This window comes from Carcharodon carcharias, chromosome 12, assembly GCF_017639515.1.
Source record: "Carcharodon carcharias isolate sCarCar2 chromosome 12, sCarCar2.pri, whole genome shotgun sequence".
NCBI classification, from domain to species: Eukaryota; Metazoa; Chordata; class Chondrichthyes; order Lamniformes; family Lamnidae; genus Carcharodon; species Carcharodon carcharias.
The window spans coordinates 33,595,333-33,614,149 of NC_054478.1; the positions used below are offsets into that span (position 1 = coordinate 33,595,333).

At 42.4% G+C, this 18,817-nt stretch overlaps 1 protein-coding gene across 2 annotated transcripts in view; it reads right to left on the reverse strand.

Moving 5' to 3' along the window:
- Positions 1-3,121: 3,121 nt before the first annotated feature.
- Positions 3,122-18,817, reverse strand: part of LOC121284966 (protein mono-ADP-ribosyltransferase PARP14-like) — a 58,525-nt gene continuing 42,829 nt past the window's right edge. For both annotated transcript variants that reach the window (XM_041200965.1, XM_041200964.1), the window contains 6 exons: positions 18,448-18,624; positions 15,802-15,981; positions 12,000-12,605; positions 9,858-10,003; positions 7,581-7,755; positions 3,122-5,987 (listed from right to left, as the gene is read on the reverse strand). In XM_041200965.1, coding sequence (XP_041056899.1) covers positions 5,686-5,987; positions 7,581-7,755; positions 9,858-10,003; positions 12,000-12,605; positions 15,802-15,981; positions 18,448-18,624 — 1,586 coding nt within the window. In that variant the 3' untranslated portion in view covers positions 3,122-5,685. The remainder of the gene's footprint in view (positions 5,988-7,580; positions 7,756-9,857; positions 10,004-11,999; positions 12,606-15,801; positions 15,982-18,447; positions 18,625-18,817) is intronic.

Sequence of the window (18,817 nt, forward strand, 5' to 3'; positions counted from 1 at the left end):
TCTTAAAGAAGGCTTGTGTGTGAACCAGACAACAACCCCACATTTTGCTGTAATGATAATGACAAGCCGTTCAGCACTCCCAATTGTTACAGGGTAAATCGAACAGAAACTTCAGACATCTACACGTGCAGTTACATTGTGAAGTTCAAATATTGCTGCCAGAGATGTCCTGCTCATCCATAGTGTGTACTGTTACAATCCTTGCCAATAAACTTGGCCCTGAAATCACTGTAATGGCATAAATCAGTTATTCATAAAACAAATGAAAAGGTTAAGCTGGTACATTTAACAGTAAGTTTTTAGCAGCATAATTAGTGATAATTACTGCTGAATGACCTCTCTAGCCTGAAAATTTATTTTTACAAGTGTGGAGTCACATTCCCTCAGAACCAAATTAGGAGTGCCGATTTAAAAGAATGCAAAGATTAAATTGATTTTTACTTTTTCTGTTTGTATCTCTTATCTCTCTCCTTCATCTCATCTGTATTTCCAACCCTTCTTTAGTTTCCTTCACATCATTTAAATGTAATTTATATTTGCTCGATTATACCTCCTGAACTTTGGAGATGTAATCTTGTGGATGCGATGGGGGGGTCTCAGCCTTCAGCAGGAGAGCAGATAAGAGCCTTGCATCACCTTTTTGCAGGGAAACCTACTGCATCTTGTTCCACTCAGGCACTTTACAGGCCAACAGTGGCCTTACCCCAGGATCAAGGACCATGGGCATGGAAGTCATTCCCCCAGCCTCCCACCTCCCCCACCACCGCCCAAGGCAGAAGCTGGGAGCTCTACTGAATGACAGCATCGCCAGGGATGCTGTAGCTTCTGCTGTTACGATACATGCCTGAAGCCTAGGATCATCATAGGATCTCAGGCTATGGGTGAGTGGTGGTGGGAGCAGGGTTCATGGGGAGGTGGGGGATGGGAGGTTTGGCAGCATGGACAGAGCAGAGGCTCTCAGCAGGCCCCGCTTCCTGATGCAGGTCCCTCAATCAGGCATTGAGTGCCTTTGACCATCCAAGCCCTGGAAGCCTGCAAGCAACCACATACGGGTTCACTTGTAGTACTTTCCCACATGGCGAACCTCCTGTCAGCCACTGGGTTAAGGCCAGAAGTGATGGGAGGAGACGCTTAAGTGGGATTTAATTGATCCCTTAAGGCCATCAATTGGTGGTGGGGCAGGAAGGGCTGCCACAGGCCCTCTTGCCACGGATTTAATCAGGGTGGAGACAAGAAGGTGGCTAGTTCCCCATCTGCCACCCTCCAGCCTGATTAAATGCCACCTCAGTCCCTCCAACCAAACTCGACATAGGGAGGGCATAATATTCTGTCCAGCATGTCTCAAGTGAGGATAATTAAATCTGAGTGATTGAGGAGCCTCTTTGTGGCTTATCCTGTTCAAAGTGCCATAAATCCCTACACTGCACCACACTGAAACTGATACCAGATTTATGGAAACCTCTCCCAACAAACCCACAAAATGACCCTGCACAGGTGAGGTGAGAGTGACTGCCTTTGATATCAACATGGCTTTTGATCGAGAGTGACATGAGAAAAATTGAAGTCAATGGGAATCAAGGGAGAAAACTCTCAATTGGCTGAAGTTTTGCTAGCGCAATGGAAGACTGTTGAAGTTATTGGAGGCCAATCATCTCAGCCGCAGGACACCATTGCAGGAGTTTGTCAGGGTAGTGCCCTAGGCCTGACCATCTTCATCTCCTTCATCAATGATCTTCCCTCCACCATAAGGTTAGAAGTTGGGATGTTCGTTGATGATTGCACAGTGGTCAGTGCCATTCACGACTCCTCAGATACTGAAATGGTACATGTGTGCATGCAGTAAGCCCTGAGCAAATGTAGGCTTAGGCTGATCACTGGCAAGTAACATTTGGCCAAATAATTGCCAGGCAATTATTGTTTCCAACAAGAGAGAGTCTAACCACCACTCCTTTACATTCAATGACATTACCATTGCTGAATCTCCCACCATCAACACCCTGATGGTTACCATTGATCGGAAATTTAACTGGACCAGTCATGTCAACAAGAGCAGGTCAGAGGCTGGAAAGTTTGCAGTGACTAATTCACTGCCTGACTCCCCAAAGCCTGTCCACCATCCACAAGACACAAATCACAAGGGGCATGGAGTACTCTCCACTTGCTTGGATGAGTACAGCTCCAACAACACTCAAGAAGCCAGGTCAATTTAAACTGCTTGATTGCCAACTCATCCACCACTTTAAACATTCACTTTCCGCACCACCGATCCAAAGTAGCAGCAGGGTGTACCATCTACAAGATAAGCTGCTGCAACTCACCAAGGCTCTATCGACATATAACAAAGCTGAGACCTCTACCACCTCAAAGGACAAGGCAGCAGACACATGGGAACACCATCACTTTCAAGTTCCCCTCCAAGCCACACCCTATCCCGACTTAAAATCAAATCGTTGTTCCTTCTCTGTTGCTGGCTCAGTCAAAATCATGCAATTCTAACAGCACTGTGGGTGTAGCAATGCAGCATGGGCTGCAGCAATTCAAGAAAGTGGCTCACTGTTACTTTCTCAAAGGCAATTAGGGATGAGTAACCAATGTAATTTTTGTCAATGATGCTCACATCCCCATAAGAGAATTAAAAACGTTGGGTATGAGGTGAACTGCAAAAATCATTCATTTGCCACTGAGAGCAAAATATAGGTGAATGCATCCAACTTGTGTAGCAAGTGGGTAAATGAACTAAGGGATCAATGAATGGCACATTATCATGGCAGAGCAAATAGCCTCATCTAACAAAACCGTAACTTCATTTACCTAGGGCATAATACGGGCTGGGCAGAATGATGTCTGCTGTGGGTAGATATGTTGAGTATTTGATGATACAAATGTTACAAAAGGATATGTAATCTTGCATGTTGCTGTGGAAACTAAATGTCACTTGCCGCTGACTTTGAAGAAGGCTTCTCACAAAGATCTACTGATTCCTGAGGCATGGATTTTACCTTTCAATGTTAATTCTGGTGCCAGTTAAAGGGGACCTCTGGCATCCAACAACAGAGATGCCATCAAGCAGGCTAAGCAGTCAATCACATTGAAAAATTCTCATAGGCAGTAAACCAGGAAGTACTGGACAAGCTTTAATTTTCACTTCTTACAATTTTACAGAAAGATGGTAATATACACATGGCATTCGAGTAAAAAGTGAAATATCATAATTTATTATTTTAAAAATCTATATATTTTTTAACGTGTGATAGAGAAATCTGTCATTCCACAAGTTTTTCAGGGTCAGAGAAATTTTTCAGTAGTAATTATGACTTAGCACCTGCTAAAAACACACTTGCATCTCATGCAAAAAGGTGTACCTTTTTCAAGGGCAGAGCCCATCTTCTGTTCAGCGAGCAGAGGGCGGGGCCTGCTTGCCGACCTGTGAAATGTCGCAGGGTGACGTTGGGTGTGCATCCTGACGTCACCTCGCGTCATTTAGATTTTCAGTGCGGCAGGCGCACAGCCGAGGCCATTAAATACGTAATTAACATGATTAACGGACCTGCCCATCCAACCTTAAGGTTGGCGGGCAGGCCGGGAGCCAAGGTGGGCTTCTGAAAAAACATGAAGCCTCATCCATGGGCGGGATGAGGTTTCATGAGGACATTGACATGTCCCGCTCATGTGACAGTGGCACATGAGTGGACATGTCAGTAACTTTTTTCTCCTTCTTTATTGAAATTTACGAACCTGAGCAGATCTCCCTGAAGCAGCACTTTGCCTCAGGGACATCTGTGCAATCTTTAGTGCACATGCGTGAAAGAGGCTCAGGGAACTCCCCCCTGTCTGCACAGGGAGCACATTGCCTTAATTGACCTGCCCACGTAAAATGGCAGCACACCCCCGATTGGGGGTGCTGGTTGGGAACCCACTCCTGCACAACCCCCCTGACAGGGGGATGATCCTGCCCCAAGAGTTTTTAAAATGAGACTAATAACTTAAAAATGGGAAGTTCACATCAAATCAGTGATTTCTAATTGAATTCCATCTGTGACGACTTCAACAATGCACTCTGTGGAGGAATGAGGAGTTACTGCCAACAACTTCTAAATTTCCATGTTTAAATGTGGACACCAGAAATTTCAGTCAGTTTCACGAGTCTAAGGGGAGTGGATGCCTACAATTTTGCTGTCTTTGCTACCACAAAACCTACTCTATTCTTCTAAATTTATGCAAACATGACATTGAAAATAATATGTAGAACTATAGTTTACTAAAGTAACTGCATATGAGGAAAATCACTGGTGCTAGTTACAGTAACAGCTTCTTCACAGAGATTCTCGGTATTGCATTGATTGCAATTTAGAATATGGGTCATTTTAGTTTTTAACATGCAAATATGCAAGAAGTGAATTTATCCATCAGGCTGTTTAATCTTCCTACAAAATGGCTTCAGCCATCATAATTGAAATAAATACTAAAATAATTTGTTTGCTAAATGACAATTGTTGTTGAAACTTAACTCGAAACTAAACTATTGTTCTCTATGATATATTGGGCTGCAATTCCCTATTTGGATTGATTGAGTCACTCTGGGAACACAATTTATTTTGGCAGGACGCCTGCTGTGAATTAGGTCTCGTGCCAATATCCAGAGATGTCAAGATAAGTTAAGCAAACTTACAACTCAATTTTTGTATGCATGTATTTAGAAGTTTGAATATTGCTGAAAAGAGAGACATGTTGCTGAAGCTTTTCATCTTGCACTCAAGAGGGCAAATGCAAGAAGGCCAGATTTCAAACAATCACAACAAATTTATACTACGGGGAAAAGGGTGCTGATTGATTGACAAGTTGATTCAGATTGGCCGAGGCGTCGCCATGGGGAAAGCAACAGGGAGCTAAGGACTCTCCAAACTCCTGGGTAATTCAGAAAAAGACACAAGACTTAAACACATTCCCCTTGCTTGCACAGGACGAGTCCCTGCGTATGAATATATGCTGCTTCTAGCAAGAATAAGTTTGACTGATTATCTTAAATTGTTAGTGTAGCTATTAGCACACTCAGTATTGTTCAACAAGTGCTGTCCAATCACAGAATCACATCTAACAGCAGACATTTTGTTTTGGGCTTTGCAAGCGAAGAATGGTTGAGTACAGTCTGTACTCTGCTTATTACAAACAATCAAAGGAATACACTGTTTGATTTGATCAGCCAATTGTTGGGACATATGGCCTACATATCTGGCATCGTACTGGCAATGAAATTCATAAACGATGTTGCTTGGGGAGCCTATAGTTCCATGTTGCTTTCTCTATGGCAATGCCTCGGTCAATCAGGATCAACTTGCCAACCAATTAGCACCCTTTTCTCCTGTGGTTTTAAATTGTTGTGATCATTTGAAAATTAGTTTTCTTGTGGGGTGGGATGGTAAATGATATAGTTTACTTGGGAATACATTTTCACTATTCAACTTTACATTCAACATCCTAGCTGACCATAACTTAGGATGTCTTCTAAGGTTATGCTGTTTCACCTCAGTTTGGAGGCAGTGCCCACTGGCAACCTATTCCGTAAGAGCAGCCTGAACAGGTCATTAAAGACTGCAATCTGTAGAATGCTAGATTTACCAGAAATATGAATAAAATTTGTATAAGTTGCAATAAAGTTATGGCCACTAGAAAAAGGTTGCTTCTGTCTCACGCCAGCCTTGTTTTAAAGGTTATTAAGTATTCCGGATACGCTCCATCATCGCAAAAAATAACAAAAATGGAAGGTTTTGATAAGTCATCCACTGCACAGTCACAAAGGTCAGCTGAATCTATCTGTGGATTTACTGGTGCTGGTTCCAGCATATCTTGTTCTCCTTTACATTCCTTCCCAGTGATCACTCGTGCCTGATAGATGTATTTGCATCCATCAGAATCAGGGTTGGAGTATTTGTTGTCACAAGAATACAAGGCATTCAAGGCAAAGTAAGTTCCTTTTCCAAAGTAAGTAGCTGAAACATATGAAAAATATATTGTCAGATATTAATTGAAGTCATTGCTTGAACTGATATTCACCTGTACTGCACCACTACTAAAAATGTGTGTAAATTCACAGAGACCACACTAAATAGAAAATCCAAACTTCCAAATGACCTGGAAATTCTAGCGCAATTTGAGCCATTTTTATGCTGGTCCTGTTTGAGTTTCGATTGCAAGACATCAACATTCATGGGGCAGTTCTCAGTGTTAAGCTGGATTCCCTTGACCCCTCACTAGCATTGGTATTGAATTTTTCATGAGGAGAGGTGCCTTTCTCTGGTATAAGGAAGCTGAATTTAGCAGTGTGAACAAGGGAAAGATGAAAGATGGATGCTAATTACTCAGTCTGAATTAAGATGGAGTCCGCAATAAAGAGGCTGATGTCACAAACATTAGGCACAAAGTTGGGTTGGAAAATGGGGGCATTGGTGTGGTTCAGGACAGGGGGAAGGGTGGGGTGATCAGGGTGTTAATTGTTTAGCAAGATTACTTTTAAATACATTTTGCGGCCTTCTAATTGAGCTTCTGCTGTTGGTCACTTTCAACTCAGATCCAGGCCAGTGATTAACTAGCTTGAGCATTCTGGAGTAAATTTCTGGACAAGTTCAGGGCATCCAGCTCAAATCTACAATGGCATGGTCCATGTCAAGGTCATACACACAGGGTTCCAGGCAGCATATCTCTGCCCATTGGAGGTTTGAACTTTCTGGCTAAATACTCCCCATGTGCGAGTGCCAGTACTCCCTTCTGGGGTCCTGACGCACTATCGAGATGTTTGCCATATTTCCATCAGAAGATTGGGGCCAATATAAATAAATCATTTGGACATGAAGTGCCATTGCCTGTTCTGTTAAGGTATGACAGTAAAAAAAAAAGTCTTTCACCAGGTCTTATCACTTTATACAACAGATAACAATACAATGGATTTGAAATTTCTTAGATGTTCTGTTGCTGTGCTGCCAGAACTGCAACAGTAACCCTGTTTACGAGCTTAAATGAGATTTCCTGCTGCCCAACCATTAAACCATGACCCTAATGAAGGGTCATGAGGACTCGAAACGTCAACTCTTTTCTTCTCCGCCGATGCTGCCAGACCTGCTGAGTTTTTCCAGGTAATTCTGTTTTTGCATTAAATAGGTTACTTAATGAAAGAGGATTGCAACCCATCCATAATTATGTTTTTTTTTCCAAACGACTTCTTTAGTTTTAACACAGGCTTAACCATCCTCCCACATTCACTTGGCTGGATTTTATGGGTCTCCATGGTCCTGTCCCTCTGGCTAAATGGTTGGTGATGAGTCTGCCCGCTATCCCGCTGGCTGAACTGCAGCAATTTAATGCAGGGGGCAGTGTTAGAGGCAGAAGTCTCGCCTTAAAGCCATTATCTCAAGAGGAAGTCCCGCCTTAGAGAGCTACTGACCAAACAGATGGCTGACAGCTTTGTAGTCCCAGCAGCGCCAGGTGGGAGTGGTGGCCACTGCTGGGACTACAGGCAGTCCCAACGAAGAGGAGCCTAGAGCCCAGGATTGTGGCCTATTTATTCTTGTATTTTCCCAGGTTCTTACCATTTCTCCCGCAAAAGCTTCTGTTGAAGCCAGTTTTGTTCACTTTTTGGGAAATTTCTTTTGTGGTCCCATGATAAAGGATTTGCTCGATATTTAGCCTGGGATTCTTCCTTTGTGCAGTTTCTTTCCTGACAGAATAACTTTGCCAAAGCTTGCGATTCTGAATCCTTTCAATCTAGACGAGAAATTTATACAGTATTAGTTTTTAAAGTAAAAATAAAGAGATTGACAGTTGCAAGTATTATGGAATCAGCCAGGAAATGGGAGGCAATGTTGGAGAGGGCAAGGAATAACAATAACAATTGTGGCTGGAGGTTAGGGTGAGGTTGGCCATTCCTCTGGCAGGAGAGAGGCATGGTTGGGAATGCCTGATAATAGCCTAGTAAAAAGATTAGTGAATGTGAAGCCAGAAGACAAGTGGCAAAATGGATTGCTAATTTTTTTAGAAATTCCTTTACAGGGTGTGGCTGTCTCTGGCTAGGCCATCATTTATAGCTCATCCCTAATTGACCTTGAGAAGGTGGTGGTGAAACCCTGCAGTCCATGTGGTGTAGGTAAACCCGCAGTGCTGTTAGGAAGGGAGTTCTAGGAATTTAACCTAGTGACAGTGAAGGAACAGCAATATAGTTCCAAGTCAGGATGGTGTTTGACTCGGAGGGGAACTTGCAGGTGGTGATGTTCCTATGTATCTGCTGTCCTTGTCATTCTAGGTGGTGGAGGTTGCGGGTTTGGAAAGTACTGCCGACAGAGCCTTGCCAAGTTCCTGCGGTGCATCTTGGAGATGGTACACACTGCTGCCACTGTGCACTGGAGGTGGAGGCAGTGAATGTTTAAGGGATACATGGGGTCCCAATCAAGCGGGCTGCTTTGTCCTGGATGGTGTCAATCTTCTTGAATGTTGTTGGAGCTGCACTCATCCAGGCAAGTGGAGAGTATTCCATCACACTCCAGACTTGCACCTTGTAGATGGTGGACAGGCTTTGGGGAGTTAGGAGGCGAGTTATTTGCCACAGAATTCCCAACCTTTGACCTCCTCTTGTAGTCACAGTATTTATATGGCTAGTCCAGTTCAGTTTCTATTCAATGGTAACCTACAGGATGTTGACAGAGGGGAATTCAGTGATGGTAATACGATTATATATCTCTTTCCTTGTTGGAGATGGTCATTGCTTGGCACATGTGTGGCGTGAATGTTCCTTGCCACTTATCAGACCACGTCTGAATGTTATCCAGGTTTTGCTGCATATGGACATGGACTGCTTCAGTATCTGAGGAGTCATAAATGGTGCTGAATATTGTGCAATCATCGGCAACATCCCTACTTCTGACCTTATGATGGAGGGAAGGTCATTGATGAAGCAGCTGAAGATGGTTGGGTCTAGGCCACTACCCTGAGGAACTCCTGCAGTGATGTCGTGGGGCTGAGATGATTGACTTCCAACAACCACAACCATCTTTCTTTCTGCTAGGTATGATTCCAACCAGTGGAGCGGTTGAAGTAAATAGTATAGATGTGTTTAAGAGGAAGCTAGGCAAGTGTATGGAGGAGAAGGGAATAGAGGGTTACGATGCCGGATTTTGATGGGGAAGAATGGCAGGAGGTTTTAGTGAAGCATAAACACTGATATGACTGTTTTAGCTGAATGGCCAAGAACTGCAACCATATATCCCATATAACCCTATGAAGGTCTGTGTGATCAGAGGGAAGAGCGTAGTCAGAGTTGGTGGTGGGGGAGGGGCGGAATGGTGGTCAGCGTGAGGGTGGGGTGGTAGCCTTGGAGTAGGAGCAGGTGGGGGGCTCTTGGAGGCCTCCTGGGGTGGGGAATTGGGAGCAGAATGAAAGGGTTGAGTGAGAGGTTGCCTTCATTCATAGAGCAGTTGACCATATCAGTATGCTGAATCCAGAAAGTAAATGGAAAAGCATTTAACTCATGACCCAGAAGTCCCTCTCCTCAGTTTGGCTGGCAGGTTTCCTGAGACCCGAAGCTGAGGAATTGAAAATTTAAAACTTGAGATACTATAGCGTCACCATTATTGGAAGGGTTTTGATACAGGAAATGCAAGCAGAGATAACTTTTTTTAAATACACTATAAATAGAGGAATGAATGGATATCACACCAGAATTACATCTATTCCTAAATCCTTTCTATCGATGTTTACTTTTAATCTCTAGCATATGATACGTCATTAGAAGAGATCTCAATTGTTTGCTGCACAGGAATAAGTTGAATAAAAAGCAAAAACGTACAAAATCAAATTTTATTGAACATGCATACCTTGACTATGTCAACAATTGTCTTCTTGCAAGAATTCTTGAACGTCTTTGCTACATCTTTGTATTCTGTGGTACCTGACTGAAGACTAACCACTAAAACTTCCTGATTGTTCATGATAGTCCAATTTGTTGGGAGTTCAAACATAGCTAGAATGTAAAATAGATACAGATCCAGTAAGAAAGCACATTTCAACTAAAGTTAACTTCAAAGTTTTGCTTTTAATTTGTAAATGATCTGTCTTTGCAGGATTGAGGAAATCCTGCAACGATGTCCAGAGACTGAGATGATTGACCTCCAACAACCACAACCATCTTCCTTTGTGTTAGGTATGACTCCAAACATTGCAGAGTTTTCCCCCTGATTCCCATTGACTCCAGTTTTGCTAGGGCTCCTTGATGCCACACTCGGTCAAATGCTCCCTTGATGTCAAGGGCAGTCACAATCACCTCACCTCTTGAGTTTAGCTTGTTTGCCCATGTTTGGACAAAGGCTGTAATGAGGGCAGGATTGAGTGGCCCTGGCAGAACCCAAAATGGGCATCAGTGAGCAGGTTATTGCTGAGTAAGAGCCGCTATATAACACTGTTAATGACCCCTTCCATCACTTTGCTGAAGATCGAGAATAGACTGATGGGACAGTAATTGGTTGGCTTGGATTTGTCCTGCTTTTTATGTACATAACATGTTTGGGCAGTTTTCTGCATTGCCAGATAGATGCTAGTGCTGTAGCTGTACTGGAAAAGTTTGGCTAAGGAAGTAGTTAGTTCTAGGGCACAAGTCTTCAGTACTATTGCTGGAATGTTATCAGAGCCCATAACCTTTGCAGTATCTAGTGCCTTCAGCCATTTCTTGATATCACATGGAGTGAATCGCATTGGCTAAACACTGGTCTCTGTAATGCTGGAGACCTCAGAAGGAGGCCGGATTGGATCATCCACTCGGCACCTCTGGCTGAAGTTTGGTAGAGTGGGAGATATGCCGGTCTGTGAGGTTACAGACTGTGGCTGTATGAAATTCTGCTGCTGCTGATGGCCCACAGAACCTCATGGATGTCCAGTTTTGAGTTGCTAGATTTGTTCGCAATCTATCCCATTTAGCATGGTGTAGTGCCACACAACATGGGTATCCTTAATGTGAAGATGGAACTTCGTCTCCATAAAGACTGTGGAATGGTCACTCCTACCAATACTGCCATGGGCAGATGACAGGTAGATTGATGAGGACAAGGTCAAGTAGGTTTTTCCCTCTTGTTGGTTTCCTCACTACCTGTCACAGACCTAGTCTAGCAGCTATTTCCTTTAGGATTTGGCCAGCTCTGTCTGTAGTGGTGCTACTGAGTGATTCTTGGTGATGGACATTGAAATCTCCCACCCAGAGTACATTCTATGCCCTTGCCACCTTCAGTGCTTCCTCTAAGTGGTATTCAACATGGAGGGGTACTGACTCATCAGGTGAATCTTGAAACATCCCCATAATCAGTTCCTCCCTCCCTCCTTGCTCCCAATCCCCACCATGGTTCTCTCATTTTGTTCCTTCTTTCCCTAAGGTGTTGATTCAAGCCAGAGTACAGTTCCATAGGGTCAGACAGATCTTCTTCTAGTTATTCTTTAGTTAAATCAACTTAAAGTGTATCAGTAAGTTATTCAACATTGTAGCCATACCTGGTACGGTCCCTACACAAAGTTCAACATGCCATTACACTCTATCTACCCTCACTTGACAGAGATCACAAAGCTAACCCCTGCTCTTTTATTCAGCTAAACCTGTCCCCAGAATTTGGATATGTCTTTGCTGAGGCAGAATGGTGGCCCTACCACACTTCTAGCAGCGTAGTTACGAAACCATGATCTCTAGGCTTCTAACCTCAGTCTTGCTCAAAAAGAAGAACTCATTATTATTCAAAACACAATCTAAATGAAAGTTAATGAACAAGCTAAAGTAACTTAAGAACCTTCAGAATGATGTATACACCAGGTTCCTTAAGTAACTTTTTAAATAAAGATAACTATTGCGGCGGGATTTTACAGCCCTGTCAGGGCAGGGGTGGGGCCTTAAAAAGCGGAGAGTCATTCAAAAGTCCATTGAACTCACTGGGACTGTAAAATCCCACCAGAGTAAAATTCTGCCTTTTGTTTTGACATACCTGCTTCAAGGAGTCTTCTCTTAACGCCCACTACGTTTCCTTTCGAATCCTTTTCTTGCATCTTATTAAAGTCAATAGTGCACTTTTCCCCATTTTTCTTGTAAACTAAGGTTTTCTTTTCATCCAGGTAAGCTTTCTCAAGATCATAGTTTAAAGATTGATCATAAGGCTGAGCTGTTTCATTAGTCGCAAACTCCCACTGGACAGATTTCTTCATCTGAGTCTCTTCCAGCTTTCTATCCTCTCTCTGTTTGACAGCCTGGAGCATACAATTCACTTCCACAAAGGATTCCAGAATATCAGCGTTGTGTCCCTGTATTGTTATTTTCTTTTGCTCAATTTCAACTTGCAATTGATATTTTTCACAGAGCTCAATGATTTGTTGTCTTTCATCATCTGAGAAACAGGCGGCATAGTCAGTGCATATTTCCTTGCTCCCATGGTTTTCTTTAATTAGATCTTCAACATCCTGCTGAGCCTTAGCAATGTCATTCTTTGCCATGCCATATATCTCAACTACGCCAATCAAATGCTTTGCTGCCCTCAGAGTGATTGGATGAACAGGTTGGACTGCATGAACAGGTTTCACTGAAGGAACTGTTTGTGCTGAAAAAAATAAAATTTATATGACATACACAAGCATATGTCTATCAAAAATTTATGTGCACACATCCTAGCAAATTATTCCATTCTGGAGAAAGGAATCCATACTGGAAATATAAGAATTAGGATAGAATGCATGATTTTAAACTGACGATGCCCTGGCACAATTATCCCCTGCCCCCTAATTCCTCTTCTCCTGTCCCTCCACTTTATCTATCCTCCTGGGAAGGCTGAATTTCATGTTGGTTCTCCCTCTCATCTACCAAAATCTTGACTGAAGAGTTACAGAAACCCTGGGGAAAATGATGCAAATGTCATATACACCCTCTTTCTGCAATTTCTGTAGCTCTTCTGTTGAAGTTACAATGAATGATTGGGAGAGGCACTGTTGAAATTCATCCTCTTGGTGTAACAAACAGGAAATGTTCAAATGCCTGCAGAAGGATTCATTATTGACAATAAACAGCATTCCTTCAGAACATACCAGGCATGAATTTGACTGACTATCAAAACATCAGTGGATCTGTGCTCCAGAATAACTAAAAAATCTCTAATATCATGGTATACATTCCAAATGGGGAATATACAGTAAAAATGGGCAGCAATATTACTCTTTGACTTTGACGTAGGCTAAAATCAAGCTCAGTTACCTGGAGGAGTCTTGCTTCAAAGACATTTTATTGTTCCAACCCAAATCTTAATGGAGGCAACCCTCAGCACACAACTGACCACAATCTAGCTTTAAATTGATCTCTCCACAGTCATCTGGCTGTGGGCACCTGCACACATTTGGTTCCATTCTTAGTCGTAGGCGTCTCTGCAATGGCTTCTCTTCCTGCTCACATACCGTTATCTCTGGTGCCCCCCTCCCAAGGATGTCCCCTTGGCCCGCTCCTATTTCTCACCTACATAATGCTTCTCTGCAGCATCATCCAAAAACGCATTGCATAGATGCTGGATTTGGACCTGCCAATCTTGGACACAGATGGGAGACAGCCACAGAAGTGCTGAGGTGGGCTGTTTAAAAGACCAACGCAAGTTCTATGAGACCTCCTACCAGTAGTTTTGATAAACATTCGGCTCTCTAGCCCTCACCCACTCCTCATGTTGCTTACATGGAAACTCATGCCAACCAATTTCCCCCAACCCATCCCCAATGGCCCCTCATACCCTCCATGTCAACCCTTTTCCCCCCATCTACCCCATGGCCATTTAGAGCCCCCATGCCAACTTAATGACAACTTATGCCCCCCTACCCGCCCCTATGGCCTCTTAAAGGCCCATACCAACTTAATACCAACTCTTGCCAATCCACCCACCATACTTTGCCATTAATCTTCCATACCAAATCACCCAATATCCACCATGGACATACATCATGAACCATGTTGTGATGAAATAAAAATTAAGTTCCAAATATCTATTACAAATTTCACTATCTGAGAAAACACTCCCATTCATGAAAGCTATTCAAAACATTTAAATCCCCTCAAGTACCTAATCCCACATAAAAGCAAACTGTTGTATTCATAATTCCACATCAAAGACAGTTAATCATTTAATAACCCCTTTGTGCTCTCAATCAAACTGAGAACTTACAATCCCCTACTGAGATAATGATAGATCACGGAAAGTGGTCAAGCATAAATAATGATAAAATAATAGCCTTTAGGTTAATGTCAACAAACAGCTACAGTAACTGCTAGAACCGATATTTTTATCTCTCACTGGCACAGATAGCCTATATTTTTTAAAAAGGCTGGGGGTTTAAATAACTCCACAGCCTGATGCTTTTACAGACCTTATCCACCCTTCATGGGCATTTATGTGTACTTTAAAGATTCATAACTCCCATGCTATAGTCTAATGTCCTTGCTACAGCAAAAATGTGGTCTGAGTTCAGTACTGAGTTCAAATGGCTTTGTTGAGTTTGTATTTCTGGCCTTTGTGAGTCCCCGCACCTCCCCCCACCCCCGACCCCCGGTCCCTGCTTTCACCTACCAGCAAAATGGGATCTGTTGGAAATGCAGGTGGCACTTCCAGATCTGGGTTCTATTTGCCATTCTAGAAGGTCCATGGATTTCCATTACGTTGCAAATATCTGGGCCACTGCCAAATTCCACACCTACGCTGCTGACACCCATGTATACCTCACGACCACATCTATCAATCCCATCCACTGACAACATTGTAAGGCTGCTTGCCCAGTATCCAGTACTGGATGAGTATCAATATCCTCTTACTAAATATTCACAAGACTCAGGCTGTTGTTTTCAGTCCATGCCATCATCTTCATTCCCTAGCAATTGAGTCCATCCCTTTCCCTGGCAATTATCTGAAGCTGAACCAGACTGTTTGTAACCTACTTCATACTCAAATCCAAGATGAGTTTCTGCAATATCACTAAAATCCCTTATTTCTACCTTCCTAACATTGCCTGACTATGGCCTTGCTGCATCTCATTGCTGCTGAAATTCTCATCATGCCTTTGTTACCTCTAGACTCAACTATTCCAACAACTCTTGGCCAGCCTCCTACATGTTACCTTCTGTAAACATAAGGTCATCTAAATCTCAGGTGCCTGTGTACCTAACTCACAAAAAGTCTTATTCACGCATCATCTCTGTGCTAGCTGGCCCACCTTAGCTCCCAGTTAAGTAATGATTATAAAACTCTCAACCTTGTTATCAAATTCCTCCATGGACTTTTCCGCTCTGTAATCTCCTTCAGTCCTACAACCCTACAATTCTGGCCTCTGGAGCATGCCCAATTTTAATTGCTCCACCATTGGCTGCCATGGCAAAGCCTTAAGATTTGGAATTTCCTCCCTAAACCTCTCTGCCCCTTAACCTCTCTTTTCTCATTTTAAGAGACACCTTAAAATCTATTTCTTTGATCAAATCTTTGGTCATCTGCCCTAATTTCTTTTTATGTGGCTTGGTGTCAAAGTTTGCTTGATAATGCTCCTGAAAAGCACCTTTTTTTGTTGTTGTCACAAGGCTGGCTAATATAGCAAATAGGAACGTTGCAGTGGATCCGTGATTTCTTCTCTGAGATAATGGCACATGGTGAGTCAAGAGTGAATGAAGCTGACTTGCAACAGCCTAATGCTAACAGTTCAAAGTAAGGACAATTACTGAACTGGGTTTCATGATTATGGAAACGCCTGCAGGAGTATTGTGCTGAAATAATTCCTCACCCGCAGGCCGTGAAATTCTGAAACGCTGCTCCATACATTGACAAAATGGATCCATCAACAGTGAGTTGAACAAAACAATCCTTATCACAGAGAGTGAAGGTTGAACAAAGTCTACCACATAATCACTTATGGCATCCAGCAGTGCATTTGCAACATCACTAGGCTTCAGTTTTCCTTCCCCTAAAGAAAAAGATTTGTGTGGTTAAATAGAATGCAATGAGAAATTTTAACAAAAGAAAGACTGCAAAGTAAGAAAACTATTAAATCCTTAACCACACTGCTTTGCTATCAATTATTTCTGTTGCATTGTCATTCTTACTTTAATTTTCCCCTCCCATCTTCAGTTTAAAGTATTGCCCCTTTGATGGGGTATAATTCCAAAGACAGTAGTTAACCTGCAGTACTTTGCTCAAGTAACCGTTCTTTGCACGCAAGACAGTGAGTGACAGCAAGCTATTTGATTATGGCTGGATAGGGGGTTGGGGGAAGCATGATATTACAATAGGACCATAGTTCAGCTGTAGCATGCTTACCCCTGAATCAGATGGTTATAAGTTCAAATCTCACTCCAGGATTTGAGCTCAAAAATTAAGACGAGCACTCCAATGCTGTGCCAAAAGAGTGCTACCCTGATTGAGGTACCATCTCTCAAATGAGGTGCTAAGCCAAGGTACAACTGCTGTGAAGAAGAGTGGGGGGATTATCCCTGGCCAATATTTTTCCATGGAACAACATTCTAAAATCGGTGATCTGGTCATTATCACATTGTAGGAGGTTGCTGTGTGAAAACTGGCTGCATTTCCTACTTTGCAACACTCATTGCACTTTAAACATTCTTCATTGTAAATGAAGAGCAAAGTATTTGGGACAAATTTAGTGATGAAATGAGTTACATAAGTGCAAGCTTTCTTTTTTTACTCTGTAACATTCCAGACACCACACTTAAGACCCTTCACCCAAGTCTGACTATGTTTATTTAGATCTATTAGACCACATGATCTTAAAGTAACTGACTGGTTTAAAAGTCGACCTTGCAGCTACCAAGGGTATCAGGGCTCCTCAATGCTGAAGAAAGATAGAAGACCACTCAAAAAGAAGCTAGAATTAAACAGGGATTTTAAAGCCTCACAGGGTGGCTATTTCTCCATTTTGAATGGTTTTCTTCGTTACACACGACAATTTGAATACTAACCCTTCTGTTATTCTCTGTGGGGCTGTCTACCCACTTTGGAGACGGCATAAACAAACTTCCTATTGTGGATTACTATTTAAGATAGCTTCAAGAAAGAAAAGGAATAGGGCCATGGAGTTTGAATGGACAGAAGGAGCTTGTCAGCTCATGACAATTGGGCCAGTTCTCTTAAAAAAAAACTCTCCTCTTCACCTGCCTTTTCTCCATCATCTTCTCCTTTACTTCAGGAGTTACTGTGGATTCTGTTTCCACCAGTTCTCTTTGCAGTTTATTCCATTTCTGAGCAAGCCACTGATTTTAAATAAAAATCACAGGGTTGGATTTTGTGCAGCCCACTGGAGTGGACTACATTGAGGGCAAGCCAGAAAATCGAGTGGGGGAGGGTGTGTGTTGGGGGGGGGGGCATGGAGGCAGCACATCCCAATCCCGCCAGCAGGAAAAATGACCCCTGGGAGGCACCGAATTCAGTCAAGCCAACGAAGTGACATGGGTCTCCCACCGGTTTTCTTTTAGTGACAATCTTAAATTTATGCCCTCTAGCTATCAACTTACTAACCAGAAGAAATAGTTTTTCTTGTTCACCTGATCAAAATCTTTCATAATTTTGAACATTTATATCAAATATCCTATTAATCTTCTCTGATTCAATGAAATGAGCAATGGCGCACTGGTGAGACATGCCTAGGTAGATGATGTAAGTATCTGGAATGTTGGTTGATTAATATAATTCTGTAAGTCTGACTATGTCAGGCTATTGTTTATCTGATCTGTGAGACACCTTTCCCAAATTTGGAACCAGCACTGACTCATTACTTCATAGAGACTTCATAGACTTGACTGGGCTGGATGTGCTTTTGTCGTTTCTTTAGTTTGGTGCCTAGGCCATATCTGAGTGGTCTATCTGATTTTAGCCATTCGTTTCTTTCTAATAGTTTGATGCGATTGAGTGGCTTGGAATCAACAATGTTGGTGTGGAAGCTGGAATGACACAAAGGCCAACTGTGCAAGTATAGCAAGTTTGCTTCCTTAAGGGCACTAATGAACCAGCTGGGTTCCTGTGACAATTTGACAGGTTTGTGGTTATTTTTACAGATATATCCTTTTCATGCTTCCAGATATTTTTTGTTAACTTTTTTTTAAAACAGAGCTTTCACAGACGCTGGGTCTATCCCTCACGGACATTTCCCTGGGAACTGTCCACACAACTTGGTGATGTGTTTTAACAGTGGGGAAGGGTTATCTTGTAAATGACTTCCTGGATTCTGCAGCTAAGAAAAACAAACTCGTAATCAGGAGGAAGCTTGAGTGTAATTTTCAGCAAAAATTTTGTTTTGTGGTGAGCTGTGCAATGGTCTCACCCTGTTGTTATTGAGCCATCTTATACCACATGTTTTCTATAACACATTAGTATAAAGGTACACAATATATTTTATACATATTGTACTAAATCTTGCCTGTTCCCATTGCTGGAAAAGAAACTGAACTTATTTTTAGGTCTTCGCATTTCTTCAGAACTTTGCCAACAGATCCTTTTGTATTTTTCACCTTCATCCAGCCAGCCAAATGTAGGATGTATTTTACTTGAAGGTTTCCTGCTGCTGTGCTTGTAACACTATCATTGCTTTGGACTCCTATGGCAGAGAAAACAGAAATCTGTCTGAAAGGAAAACCACTTCCATTGTCAACAATTCAATAACTTGTTGGTAGCAGGCATTAACCTCTGTAGGCTCAAAAGCTGATCAGTGTGTTTCTAAAAGGCCGTGGAGTACCAGAACCTTGCAAGTTAGTTATGGATATGAAAGGTCATTTTAATCCTCTAAATTC